The sequence below is a fragment of the Populus alba genome, chromosome 1, assembly GCF_005239225.2.
Source record: "Populus alba chromosome 1, ASM523922v2, whole genome shotgun sequence".
Lineage (NCBI taxonomy): Eukaryota > Viridiplantae > Streptophyta > Magnoliopsida > Malpighiales > Salicaceae > Populus > Populus alba.
In genome coordinates this window covers 8101505-8114451 of record NC_133284.1, presented here as the reverse complement: position 1 = coordinate 8114451, position 12947 = coordinate 8101505, and the positions used below count along the sequence as shown (strand labels likewise).

Below are 12947 nucleotides of genomic sequence, written 5' to 3'. Positions count from 1 at the left end.
AATCAACCATTATGATAGATGAATTGGCGCAATCATTGAGCTACTGTTTCACTATTTTTTAAAGAAATTTTTTATTTAATTTTTTTGTGTGTTTTTTAATCGTTTTGATGTGCTAATTTTAAAAAAAAAAAATATATTATTTTAATAAATTACAAATATAAAACATTTTAAATACAATATTTACCAATATACCCAACAGACCTTAAATACGGTTTTGTAATGATGTTTATGCCATATGGCTGGCTGTTCATTGACATGGAGGATTCATTTCATTTCCTTGGCGCATATCGTGGCCGCACAGCACAGTCTTCGCTAACAAGCAATTTCGTGTCTAAGTTGTGAGTCGTCACCAAATCAGTCGGTGCTCCAATAGTCATAGCCTACTAGACTCCTACTGAATACTAATAAAAAAAGAATTCAAACTCAAATAATTGTGGATCTTGAGTCATTTAATTAGATGCACCATGCACATTAATCATCTGCACACTGATGATAATGGATTTATTAGAGTTGTTAACTCAGATTTTCACCATTATAATATAACAGGAGAGGGATATTTTAATTATGTAGTCCTAAACACTTTATTCCCGAAAATGAAGTTTTAACTAGTGGGTTTTTGTAACATTATATATATATATATATATATATATATATATATATATATATATATATTCATTATGACAAGGCATGCTCATGAGACTATAATTTCATAGAGCTCTTAAAAACAGAAGATACTAATTGTATGCTCTTCTTCTTACCATGATTTATATTATTTTTTTAAAGAACAGCAATGGTATAAAATCCATAGAAAAATGGATTTTCTTCGATACCCAAGTCGAAGGAAGAAGAACATTAAAGACACACAACAAAGTTGACTGAACTCTGCTGACCCGGAAACCCGAGTTTCTCCGGTTCCATTGAGCGACAAAGAGAGTCTGCGTGGATTACCCGCCCACGTGTTTCATAATTTTATATACACATATGTTATGTAAATTATTCATATTTGCAAAGACAAATATTCCCCTCTTAGAATAAGAAAAGAAATAAAAAGGAAATATTGTAGAGATATTAAAATGTCTTTTAGTGGACAGACCCCATCGATCACACTTCACATTTCACACAAACACTCCCTCTTTCTTATACGTACGCACACAACCAATAAAGCAAGAAGCTACAAAGGATTTTCACACGAAACCATTCCAAACTTTCATCTTCCTTCTCTTAAAACCTGTTTCAAGAAAAGGGTGTCTTTTTTTTTTTCCTTCTTTCTTTGAAGCTCTAGCTTGCTAGCTGTCTCTCAACATCCTCGTCTTCAAATTTCATCCATGGATACTGCTCAGTGGCCACAGGTACATGGATAGATCTATATATGATCATATCACTTTGGCTGTTTCCTTATCTCTTTGAGACTTTTGGACATAAGTCGTATGGTTTTGCTTGTTCGTTGGCTTTTCCTTTTGCAAAAGAGTGATGGTGTGTGTTCCCATGGCTAGCGAGTGCAAGTCCCCACACTTTTGGATTTAGTTCTTAGCACTTCTTTAACTCTCTCACCATATGTTACCACTCTGTCTAGCTTTCTCTTTTGCTTATGTGATTAAAGGAAAAAGAACGAGTGCAATATTTCTTTGCCTTTATCATGTCCTGGTATAATGCTGAAATTAAAGTGTAAAGTTGCTAGATTGTTTTGTTTGTTTGTTTGTCTGTCTTCAGTTCTTTGATCTTCAAGTAATGGTGTTTCTTTTCATGTTAATTTGCTTTTTAGGAGATAGTGGTGAAACCAATAGAAGAGATAGTTGTAAATACATGCTCGAAGCCTCCTGCTTTGGAGAGGAAGGTAAGGCCTCAAAAGGAACAGGCCCTCAACTGTCCGAGGTGCAATTCAACTAACACCAAGTTCTGTTACTATAACAACTACAGTCTTACACAACCTAGGTACTTTTGTAAGACTTGTAGAAGGTATTGGACGGAAGGTGGTTCTCTGAGGAGCATTCCTGTTGGTGGAGGTTCAAGAAAGAACAAGAGATCATCAGCTTCTTCTTCATCTTCTTCAAAGAAACTTCCTGATCTGATATCACCACCAACTTTGTCACAAACCTCTACTGAGAACCATAAGATCCATGAAGGCCAAGATCTAAACCTAGCTTTCCCATCCACTCAAGGTATTAGAAGTTTCTCTGAATTGATCCAATTTCCGAGCATTAATGAAAACAACAACAAGACCCAAATATCTTCCTCTACTTCGGCATCCACTAACACATCCCAACTTTCAGCTTTAGAGCTGTTAACTGGAATCTCTTCAAGGGGCTTGAGTTCTTTTCCCATGCCAGTTCATCAAGATCCAAGCACACTTTACACATCTGGTTTTCCTCTTCAAGATTTCAAACCAACCTTGAGTTTCTCTCTGGATGGGCTTGGGAGTGGTTATGGAGGTCTCCAAGGGGTTCAAGAAACTAATGGAAGACTTTTGTTTCCATTTGAAGAATTAAAGCAACAAGTTTCAAGCACAGCTGATATTGAGCAAAATAAAGAGCAAGGTGATTCCACAGGATATTGGACTGGGATGTTAGGTGGAGGATCATGGTAAATTAGATGAAGAAAATGATTTGGGGTTTTTTATTTTTTTTTTATTTTTTTTTAACTTTATCATAAGTTCTTAAGGTGGGTGACTTGGTTTGCATTTCTTCCTTAATTACTAACAGATAGGATACATGGGTGTCTTACTCTCTCTACCGGCTTTTTTTTTTTTTTTTTAACTTTCAATCGTCTTCTTTACTCTTTAAACTTGTGGGAACTTGAAGCTCATTTTAGGCTGGCTTCATTAAGGGTGACGAACTGGTGGGATACTGTGAAAAGATAGAAGAAAAGATCAAGCTAAGCTAAGCCCAGAATTTTTTATAGGGTAACAAGTAGAAGAGGGCACTGTGCCCTTTTACTTCATGTTATGTCTTCTATCATTTAAAGGAAGAGCTAGCAAAAAGGCCACCCTCTATATATATATATATCCTTTGTGTGTCATTGATTGGCATGGTACAAAAAATAATGTATAATGTGAGAAATTGTAAGGATTTTATGGATTAAAGGCTTTGTTCATTACTTTCTTTCATTTAGCAGGAATGTTTTTGTTAATGTTCTTATAATTAAAACCTCAGGTGGATTACAATGGCGGCTCTCAACTTTCTACTTCCATGCCTCTCCATCTCTTTCAATACATTTGTAAGCAGGTTTTGACTTAATGGTCTCATCATCAAGACTGAGATTCTGGGAGGACATTAATTAAGCATTACTTCAGGAAGAAAAGTTGTAGTTAACTTTGTTGGCGGAGTTTAATTCATCCGATTCTCTCACAAACTTCAGAGTTATTAAAGATTTATAGATTTATAGATTTATATGGTTATTAACTTCAAAACCAATAAAATTAATTAAAATACGTGCAAGCTAATTTAAATAACTATGTTAATAAAAATAAAAAATTAAAGTTAATACAACATGATGGAGCCAGGTAGGAATTCTTATCCTTCCAATTGTAATTGCAATAGATAACTCTTCCATACTTGTGTTAATTAGAGATGTTTTATCTGTTTTTTAAATTATTTTTTTAGAAATAAAAAAATTTAATTTTAAAAAAAATAAAATTCTTTTTTTTTTTTCGAAATACAACATCAAATATACACTAAACATGAATCAGTTTTTCTTTTTTTAGGACTCTCACACACTTCTACAGCTGCCTCGTTGCTTCCATGCTACCTCTCTCTCTTTTTTTTTTTCTATTTCTTTTTTTTTTGTCAAATTGATAGACTGTGAAAGATCTGACAAAACCTCATTTGTATAATCAGGTTGTTGGGACCCGCAAACATTCTCCTAGGCAAGTGTGCAAGAGAATAATACATCCCACTAAAAAAAAGTGTGATGATCCATCCAGATCTAGTCCCTTTTATTTATAAATTAGTTTATTTTTGTTTCTTTGCTGTAAGGCACTTAGTGTGCATAATAACTTGGCAAAATGGTAGATGCACCACCCTCTAGTACGGGGGATGTTTTTCCAGCTAAATTTAGGTAGTGCTCTGTAACGTGGCTCAACTGTTGAGCGACATTTTTAATTTTTATATGTTTTGAAATTATTTTGATATATTAATTTTAAAAATATATTTTAAAAAATAAATGTTATTATAATATTTTAGAGGTGTAGTTTACTGCAACATGACCTTTGAACCCTATCTTTGCGCGATTTTTTTTTTCTATGGGTTATTTGACGTCAACTCCGGCAGCTATTTGGTTCAACCTGAGAAAACCATTTTTCTTTAATACCAGGAATCGGTAAGGTTAGTTCGGTGACTTTTGTTTTTAGATTTATTTTAATATATTTTCAAAATAAAAAATAATTTTAAGAAAATCTTTCATGACAGTTTCAAATACACAAAATGTTGAGATGTTTCCTTAGAAAGGCAGCTGGTTTTTTTTTTTTTTTTTTTTTTAAATATGGTTAGATGGGAATGGGAAAATGAAGGCAAAGCTAAATTTTGAATCACCTGGCAAGATTTTGAAGTACTCGGATTTGCCCTTTCTATTTTTCCTTATTCCAAGCAATAAGTGATATATTATTCATACACGATTATCTTGGGACGTCGTGTATATGTTGATGAGCCCATAAATCTTTCTGGTGAAATGTTTTTGAAGAGGTCTTTTCTAACATCAGTTGTTTTCATGGAAGAAGGCAGCAAGGAGCATAAGAATTTATCTCATAAAATCAATCACCCAGACATGTATATATAGCTAAAACATTTCATGGACATTTTGATTTCTACCCATAATGAATAGATTGCTTTCTCTTCAAGGCATTAGTTGTAAAGCTACGAGGCGGATCAAGTCAATATCAAATTTCAAGGAATTCGACCCTTGTACCCACTTGTTTGAAACTTTCCTTGTCTTTTCCATGCACTTCATATTTAAAGTGTGAATGTTGCAGATATTAACGCACAATTTCTGCAAAAAAAAGAAAGGGAGAGGGAAGTCATGAACGTTGCTCGATATAAATGCACCAACTACTCTGTACCATGTCTTGAGTGCCAAGAACACCACTAATAAACGAGGTTTTCAAGTGCAAGGTGGCTCTAATTTCCAAGCTATATTAGATAGTCATTGCCAATCATGGCATTCTTCTTTTGGCAGTGGCAGTTTAGCTAACCTCATGTCCTCAAGACCACATTACTTCATCTCACCAATTTTATCAGGAGTTGGCATGTGGGTTGTCATGAGAGCGGGTCTGCGTTGTTAGTGCCAGATTTATGACTCAAACGAGCAGGGCATTTGGGCACCGCCATCAACAGTACTCCAATACCTGCTCGGGCCCCTTGAGTCTTCCCTAATGATGAATTATCAGCGACTTGCACATCTTTACCAGGGCACGGGATATGGCTGCCAAGTCTTTGCCTCTTCAATCAGTGGCAAAGATTTTGCAGCTTGATGCTCAGACTTGTTCAATTTAAACCATTAATTTTCGGGGATTCACTCTGAAAATGGGCAGCTGTGCTCATCAATCTCCCTAGATCTGCATGGAATGTAATTATTACCTTCTTCTCTTACAATGAGATGGAAATATTCTGGCCAGGATCAAGAGTTGATTGGCTGCGAGTCTGTGACCAGTTAAAAATGTTCAAAGAAAAAGAAAAAAAGTGACCAGTTAAGCTTGCAAACAGACACAGATCCAAGATCAGAGCTCAGCTTCACTTTCACCCCTCTTGGGCGGTATTTATTAAATGGCTTGAGTGAGCAACCATACAGGGGGGAACGGAAACAGTATCACGAAGATTTTCTATCTTCTATCAAGCATACATAAAACGCATCAAAGAGAAGAAGAAAAACTCCACCAAGATAAGCTGGCACATGAGGACACTATGCTTCCAGCATGTGACCTAGTGATGTATACATATTCACTCCATTAAAATAGAAAAAGAAATAATAACCCTTCCAGTTTCAGTATCTGTACAGGGATATTACCGTTACATTGGAATGCAAAAAGGTCAATCCTAATGGCTAGAGCGAACCAAGCATGAATTCTTCGCAAGTTCAATGATCAGCATTGATTCCAAATATGCGAACCTTGTGCATGTGTGGGAACTTAGCAACAACCAGCACAAATACAGCCAATGTGTTGAAGAAGAGCATTGGGTTTTGATAGTCTGTTGTATGCGAGGCCATCAAATACCTGCCAAAAGAAATATAGGTTAAGCAAAAGACAATTATCCGGGAAAGAGAAACCTTGAATGTTCGAGTTGGCAATGGTTAATTTTCACCTGCAGTCAGTTTATGTTCACCATGTTAATTGCATGTGTGCTACCATACATCATGATATTAAACAAAGAAACAAAATCTTAACAATATTCACAATTCCATCTTTGGAACTAGGGAAACAGACAAAAATTCATATGAATTAGACTTTTCTTAGAAGAAGTGATCCTTTTTCAAAAGCCTAAAAAGGGACCAGCTAATCATGAGAAAGCAAAGAACTGTCTAGTGACAAGGATACACCATCTTTTGTAGCAAATCATGGCATATCATGCCTTAGGAGACGTTTCCAAGTAAATCAAGTCAAATTGCCAAAGAAAGACCAGTGATTCAGAAGGCAAGAATCAACTCAATTTAAAAAGATTTCAGTTCAACTTGAGTAGAGGCTTCTGCGGTCGAAGCTGTCCTGTACTTATCAAGTAAAAGAACAACACTGTTTTTCCAACAATATGAATTGCCCTCCTGCTTATATACCACCTACATGCATAACACAAAACAAAACTGTGGTTCTGGAAGAAACCTCATTCTCCCCCTCCCCAAAAAGATACACCAGAAGAGGGAGGAAGTAAGAAAAGAATTACAGGCTTGGTTGCAAAGACAAGGCTTTTGTAAGGGCACACATCTTCATTTTGTAAGTGTTTGCATTCGTTGCATTGCTTGATCAAATCTAGATCGTAGTCTAGTCCAAACTACCCAAAGCAGGAGGAATAGAATAAACAAAATGGAAATACCAACCTCTGGCTCGCATGCCTGGGTGTTATTACCCAAGAAAAGAGAGTCTCCTTATGTACTAAAGCTACCGGGACAAAATTTCCAAAAATCAATGAATGGAGACATGAAAAACAGATCCCAATATCCATAATCTAATACACATTAACTTAACATAAATATAAACTACAAAACAATTACAAACTGACTGCCCAATAATTTCAACTACTCAACAGGATAATAAACAAATCCCTTACCATAACTCACCATTCATGAGACGTCTGAACAGAGATGTTAAGAGAAAACAAGAATATTCCATGTTTTTCAGTTATATGTCCAACCAGAATGCTTATATGTTGAAGAACAAAGTACTTACAGCACTACAGGTACAACTGTCAGAAACTTCCTGTTGCGTGTGAGTTGCTTGCCATTTTCTATTTGCTCCCACCAAGTCAATCCATTGTAGATACCCTGGTCATCAGCAAAAGGTGTTCCCTTCTTCCAGTGAAAAAAGTGATATGTAACCTGAAGTTGGAAGAGAAGTTATATAGCAAGATACATAAATACATGAAAAAATTAAACTCAAGGAGACTAAAGAATGAAAAGGGAAGATAGTGGAAAATCTATTTTTCTCCATCTAACTGGTTTCAGCAGCACAAACTATTTAAAAGGCAAAGCCAAATATCTGAAGTTGCATGAAACAAAAGCAAATTTTACACCATAGCTAAGTCTTGGCTGATAACAGTGTTGAAAGAACAGTGTAAAATGCACAGAAAGGCATTTGTGTAAAAGACTGTAGAAACATAGTATTTTACCTCTCTGCATCTTTTGATTTGGGCAGAAAAGAACAAAAAAGAGATCCATTAGGAGAGGGACAAAGCAATGGTAGACAACTGCTAATCACTAGGTTGGTTATTTAGATCCCCAGCTGATTAGCATTCATCAGCTACAAGAAGCACACACAAATCCTCCCACAGAATGACCAGGTCAAGTGATCCATGCATACTCTTTTTTTTTTTTTTTTTGAATATCAATCTTTCTTCTCTTCTTCTCTCTCTACCAACCTTCGAACTCATGACCTGGTTGGTTGTGGTAGAGCACATACCAATAGGACACAAGTGAGGCCAGTGATCCATGCATACCACCAATGCTATAACAAGAACATAACATCTTTCTAAGCCTTTTTTTTTTTATTACAATTGAACAAAAGAGATACAAACACAAAATTCACCCCCTCCTCCCCCAACCCCAACACAAACACACACACACACACCGAACAGAACACACATGTATGCACGTGCAAGTGCAGGGAAATATATTTCATTGCTTGGCCTCAACTACTAAGGTGTGAGAAAATGGATCTCTTTCAGAACGATTTTTGAAAGTTAAATCAGAAGCAGGTGCAAAGATAAGAGCATAAGATATATAGTTCACGACCTCTAAATTAAAGGAGCCTATTTGATTCTCTAAAAATTCCAACCTTTGGAAAAAGAAATTTGTGCTGATACTTGATAATATGGCACAAAGAGTGCCTTGGTGCTACAACCAGCTTTGTCAGTAAAAAACATACAAATTTTGAATCTATCCTTTTGCACTATAATTGTCAGAAACATCTTTAACCAAGTAGCTAAAGATAGTGTTTGCATCATGAGCATCTGGCTTAGCTATAGTATAATTCATCCATTCACAACCTCCACCAAGTTTACAAAGTCATAATTTATTTCCTTTATGTTTGCATTCAGGTTTAGTCTATTAAACTTAAAGCAAATAGAAAATCAAACTTTAATTCAATAGTTTTGAGGCTCTTCTACAAGTCATGATTAAACTATTCCACAGCAAACCCTAGCAAGATATAAATTGTCCTTTATCCCAAACTCCATGATCAGCTTCACCTAGCCCTTTAACCAAATAAATTCTCATAGTCCCAGCACCATAAATGCGCATTCAAATCTTATAGGGAAAAAAAACCAAAAAAGAAAAGTTCAAATCCAAAACCATCCGAGTCCAACATAAAACCGATCAAACCCAAAAAGAACACAGCAACAGAACTCTTTCAAGTCAATAAAGAATAAATATTTCCATCAAACAAATGAAACCCAATTGAGGAAAGGCATTGTCTATGTAAGAGAACGAATAAGAGAGAGAACTTACAGCAAAATGACAAAGATGGACAATAGTCCAGGCCATCCCAGCAGAACAACCAAAGATGGAAAGAACAAGAAGCAAAGACATGAAAACAATGAGCATATAAGTGGTCCAAACTCCTGGATATGTGAACCACTCCGTGTTCCTATTCACATCTGTCGCTGGCTCAGCCTTCACGTACATTTCTTTGGTCTTCTTTGTTGTTGGAAATCGATAGAGAATGAGGTTAATAAAGAGAATTAAGGAAACCCAGAGAAGAAAAGATCAAGAATTGGTGACGAGTCAAAAAAAAAATATCAGATTTTGCAGATGGGATTTTCCTCTTGGTTTCAAGATTGTGACTTCGAAGAATTGTAGGGGGGAGAGAGAAGGTTAGTGCGGGTGGGAATGGGCAGGGTTCGAGTCCCACGGAGTCATCAAAACAGGGGTTACTTGAGGGTGGTATATATGGGGAGGAGACAGGGATGATTAAGGAAACATAATTGGTTGTTAAGATTTGGCCCCTTTGGAATTTGGATTAAGCTTTTGATTAAGCTGACAATCAAGCCAATGATATTCTCCTATAATTTTTCACATGAAAAGTGGAATCTAAATCCTTGCATATCATAGTAGTGACATGTAATAGAAAATCTAAGTCGTTCAAGGATAAGATTTATATCTTGAATAATTAGTTAATATTTTTATTCTGATAATTTAATTTATATTTTTAGCAAATATGGTTAGAGATGTGTATTTGATACTTATAAAAGGTATTTTTTAGTGAATTTGAAGACTCTCTAATGATTAATTTTGTAACTTTTTTAGAGAAAATACAATAATATTAAATAGAGATATATTGAAAATAAATATGCAATATATAATGAAGATTTTAAACCTCTTTTGATTAAAGTATTTATGGTTTATTTATAGGTCACGAGTCTTTTTATAGAGATGAGAAGCTAAAACGTAATATTGCCTTGAAAGTTTAATGAGAAAAAAATATTTCTGATATATGTATTAATGTTGATGGAAATATAGTTAATCCTTGGAAGACTTTTACACACTATCTTTTACAAGATATTAGTATTGATGGAAATATGATAGATTATTAGAGAACTTTTATACATCTAAGAGTGTGGGGATCTAAAATGTAGCTGAGTTTAAAGGATGTGGATCATTCATTTAGCTAAGCCCAAAGGAGGGTGGGTCCTTCCTTGATTGGGCCTAGGGAAGGTGGTTTTTTAGGGTTTTTTAGGCCCATTAAATCTGAGTTTATTAGTAGCCCCCAAGTCTTTATAATATTTATATGCAAAGACTTGTAAGGTACCCTGTACAATGAGTTTGTCGATTTTTTTTTTGTATGAAAAGGGTGGTGAAAACTCTGATTAATATACCAGAGAGTTTGTATGCAGGGGTGTGCGCTATGTTTGAAAAAAAAATTCTAAGTATATAGAGGTGGAGCACGAGGAAATTCATACTTAGAAAAATATTTCTAATAAGTTGAGAAACCCATAAAGGTGGAGCTTGTACTTAGATAATTTCTAAGTGGGTAGGGGAACCCAAGGAAGGTGATTTTATTGCATCAGAAAGACCAAGTCAATTCCTTCCTTAGAGAATTATTGTATTTTTTAAGAGTAAGAGGTTTGTGGCATCCTTGACAAAGATATGGGACATGAGAGCCCTCTACTGGAGAGAGATTAAACCTAAGATTCAGATATTCAAGATCACCTCTAGTGATAGCATAAGGTCCGAGAGCCTATCTAAAAAGTAATGTTAATTTTTCGAGTTCCAGTTAGCCTTGATGGTATAGACTTAGTCATAGAAAAGGGTTCATGTTGCTTTGTTTAAGTTGGTCATCTCAAGCTCTCATGGATAGTGGAGCTATTGCATTAAAGAGAATCCTTTTCCAAGAAAATTATTCAATCGCACTAGGAAGAACCCTTTTCCAAAAAAATTACGCAAGAGTCTAGAAACCCCTTCTAAAGATATGTACATAGAAAATATATGTCAGATGTATAATTATTTTAATTTAAAACTTTTTATCAAGGATAAAATTAGGTTTTTTTGTGAGATTTGGATACTTTCAAGCTTAATTAGTTATGTTTTACATTTCATCATTGATTTTGAATTCAATTATCCAAATGAGGTGAAAGAAATAAATTAATAATGAATTAAGTTATTTTCATTTTTATAATGTACTTTATTAAATTTTATTTTAAAATCTAAACTAAAATTCTTAAAACTTTTGTAACCTTATTCAATAACACATCTCAATTCAAACTCAATCAAAATTTCAAGACAATCAACTAGTATGACAAATAAATGTCATACTTTGCTACCATGTTAGAGTAGGTGTTGGATTCACTCTATTATCATTCAAATTATTTTTTATAATTTCAATATTTAAATAGTTAATGTATGATCAACTTAGCTTCCACATGGTAAGTTTGTTATTATGTTGTTAGATAAAAATAATATTTGATAAATAGTTAATTGTTATGTGTTTAAATATTTAAAGCAACTATAATGTGTGTGTGTGTATGTGTGTATATTCAAACTTAAATATTTAAAAAATAATTAAATATTATCTTGTTACTTTAGTTTATATTGAGTGTTGAAATTAATAATATTATAATAACTCTAGTCATAAAAGTAAGAATGACTTGACGGGTTGACCCGAGGCCTGGACTACTCCAAGTTTAAGAAAAAATAGAAGAAAGATTTACTCAACCTAACTTGATCAAAAACTCAGGTCAACTTGGGATAACACACGAGTAAAAAATATGTTGACTTTTTTAAAGACAAACTGGTCCAAATAAGGTTGTTTTAATTATTTTTAAATTTTTCCTGGGCCAGCTGAGTTGACTCTTTAGACCCATGACTTGAACCTTGCTTCGAGTTGACTCTCGGGTTAAGTTTCAAAACTATAATAATAATAATTTTTATCCATATGTTAACTAGGGGCAACCCGTGTTAACCCTCCCAACTCATGACATAGGCCTTGCTCTGGTTAACTTCCAAGTCGAGTTTTAAAATTATGATAATAACAACTTTTATCCTTATATTGACTCGGGTTTATCCTCCCGACCCCTGACATGGGCTTTGCTCCGATCGACCCCTAAATCGAGTTTTAAAATATTAGTCTTGCTCTAGGTTGATCTTTGAATCAAGTTTTAAAACTATGATAATAACCACTTTTATTTTACGTTGACTCTCCTGAGTCCTGACACATGATCTGAGGCTTATCTCAGGTCGATTTTCAAGTCAGGTTTTAAAATTATGATAATAATCCCTTTTGTTCTTACGTTTACCCAAGTCAATGGTCAATCCCACTTGTGACTCGGGCTTTGCCTCGGCTCGACCTCTAAATCAGATTTTAAAACTATGATAACAATCATTTTTATTCTTACGCTAACTCGGGTCAACCCAACTCGTGACTTGGTCCTCAATCAATGACTCGAGTTGTGCCCCAACTCAACACTCGAGTAGGGTTTTAAAACTATGATAATAACTATTTTTATCCTCACATGTTTTAATTTGATAATTTTAGAATTGAGAGTTTTTACGATTATATTTTAGAAATATAAAATAATAAATATTATCTCTGAAAACATGTCCCATTTGCACCTCATGTTTTGAAAATACAAAAATTAACTTCAAAATTATCTCAAAAACAAATTTATTTTTATGTTTTTTTCTTTTATCTCTATCTCTTCAATTAAACATATTTTTATCTTCATTGTCACCTATTTTTTTGTTACAAGACTATTTCCAAACACTGTCTAAAGGCTTCGTGGGATTGTATAGGGAATTCTTTAAGAGGTTATGCGGGG

General features: G+C 34.5%; 2 protein-coding genes across 4 annotated transcripts; one reads left to right on the top strand and one right to left on the bottom strand.

The window, feature by feature from the left end:
• Window positions 1-1103: 1103 nt before the first annotated feature.
• LOC118033932 (dof zinc finger protein DOF4.6) lies at window positions 1104-3103 on the top strand. Of its 3 annotated transcripts, XM_035039072.2 has the most exons (3): window positions 1104-1644; window positions 1763-2159; window positions 2271-3103. In XM_035039072.2, the coding sequence occupies exons 1-3, from the start codon at window positions 1555-1557 to the stop codon at window positions 2582-2584; spliced, it is 801 nt and encodes a 266-aa protein (XP_034894963.1). In that variant the 5' UTR covers window positions 1104-1554; the 3' UTR covers window positions 2585-3103. The 3 variants fall into 3 exon arrangements, with proteins under 3 accessions (XP_034894963.1, XP_034894961.1, XP_034894962.1); XM_035039070.2 differs by having other exon boundaries at window positions 1109-1644; window positions 1763-3103; XM_035039071.2 differs by having other exon boundaries at window positions 1112-1349; window positions 1763-3103.
• Window positions 3104-5714: 2611 nt separating this feature from the next.
• On the bottom strand, window positions 5715-9600 carry LOC118033934 (uncharacterized). Its single transcript, XM_035039074.2, has 3 exons — window positions 9142-9600; window positions 7367-7515; window positions 5715-6202 (listed from the first exon to the last, which is right to left on the bottom strand). Exons 1-3 carry the CDS (start codon window positions 9316-9318, stop codon window positions 6064-6066), a joined length of 465 nt encoding a protein of 154 aa, XP_034894965.1. The 5' UTR covers window positions 9319-9600; the 3' UTR covers window positions 5715-6063.
• Between the last annotated feature and the right edge of the window lie 3347 nt (window positions 9601-12947).

Coding starts and splice junctions, on each gene's coding strand:
- LOC118033934 (XM_035039074.2), bottom strand. CDS start 9,318: ATGTACGTGAAGGCTGAGCCAGCGACAGATGTGAATAGGAACACGGAG. Junction 7,516..9,141: donor TCCATCTTTGTCATTTTGCT/GTAAGTTCTCTC, acceptor TTCCAACTTCAG/GTTACATATCACTTTTTTCA. Junction 6,203..7,366: donor ACAGTTGTACCTGTAGTGCT/GTAAGTACTTTG, acceptor TTCTTTTGGCAG/GTATTTGATGGCCTCGCATA.
- LOC118033932 (XM_035039070.2), top strand. CDS start 1,555: ATGTTACCACTCTGTCTAGCTTTCTCTTTTGCTTATGTGATTAAAGGA. Junction 1,645..1,762: donor TTTGCCTTTATCATGTCCTG/GTATAATGCTGA, acceptor TTTGCTTTTTAG/GAGATAGTGGTGAAACCAAT.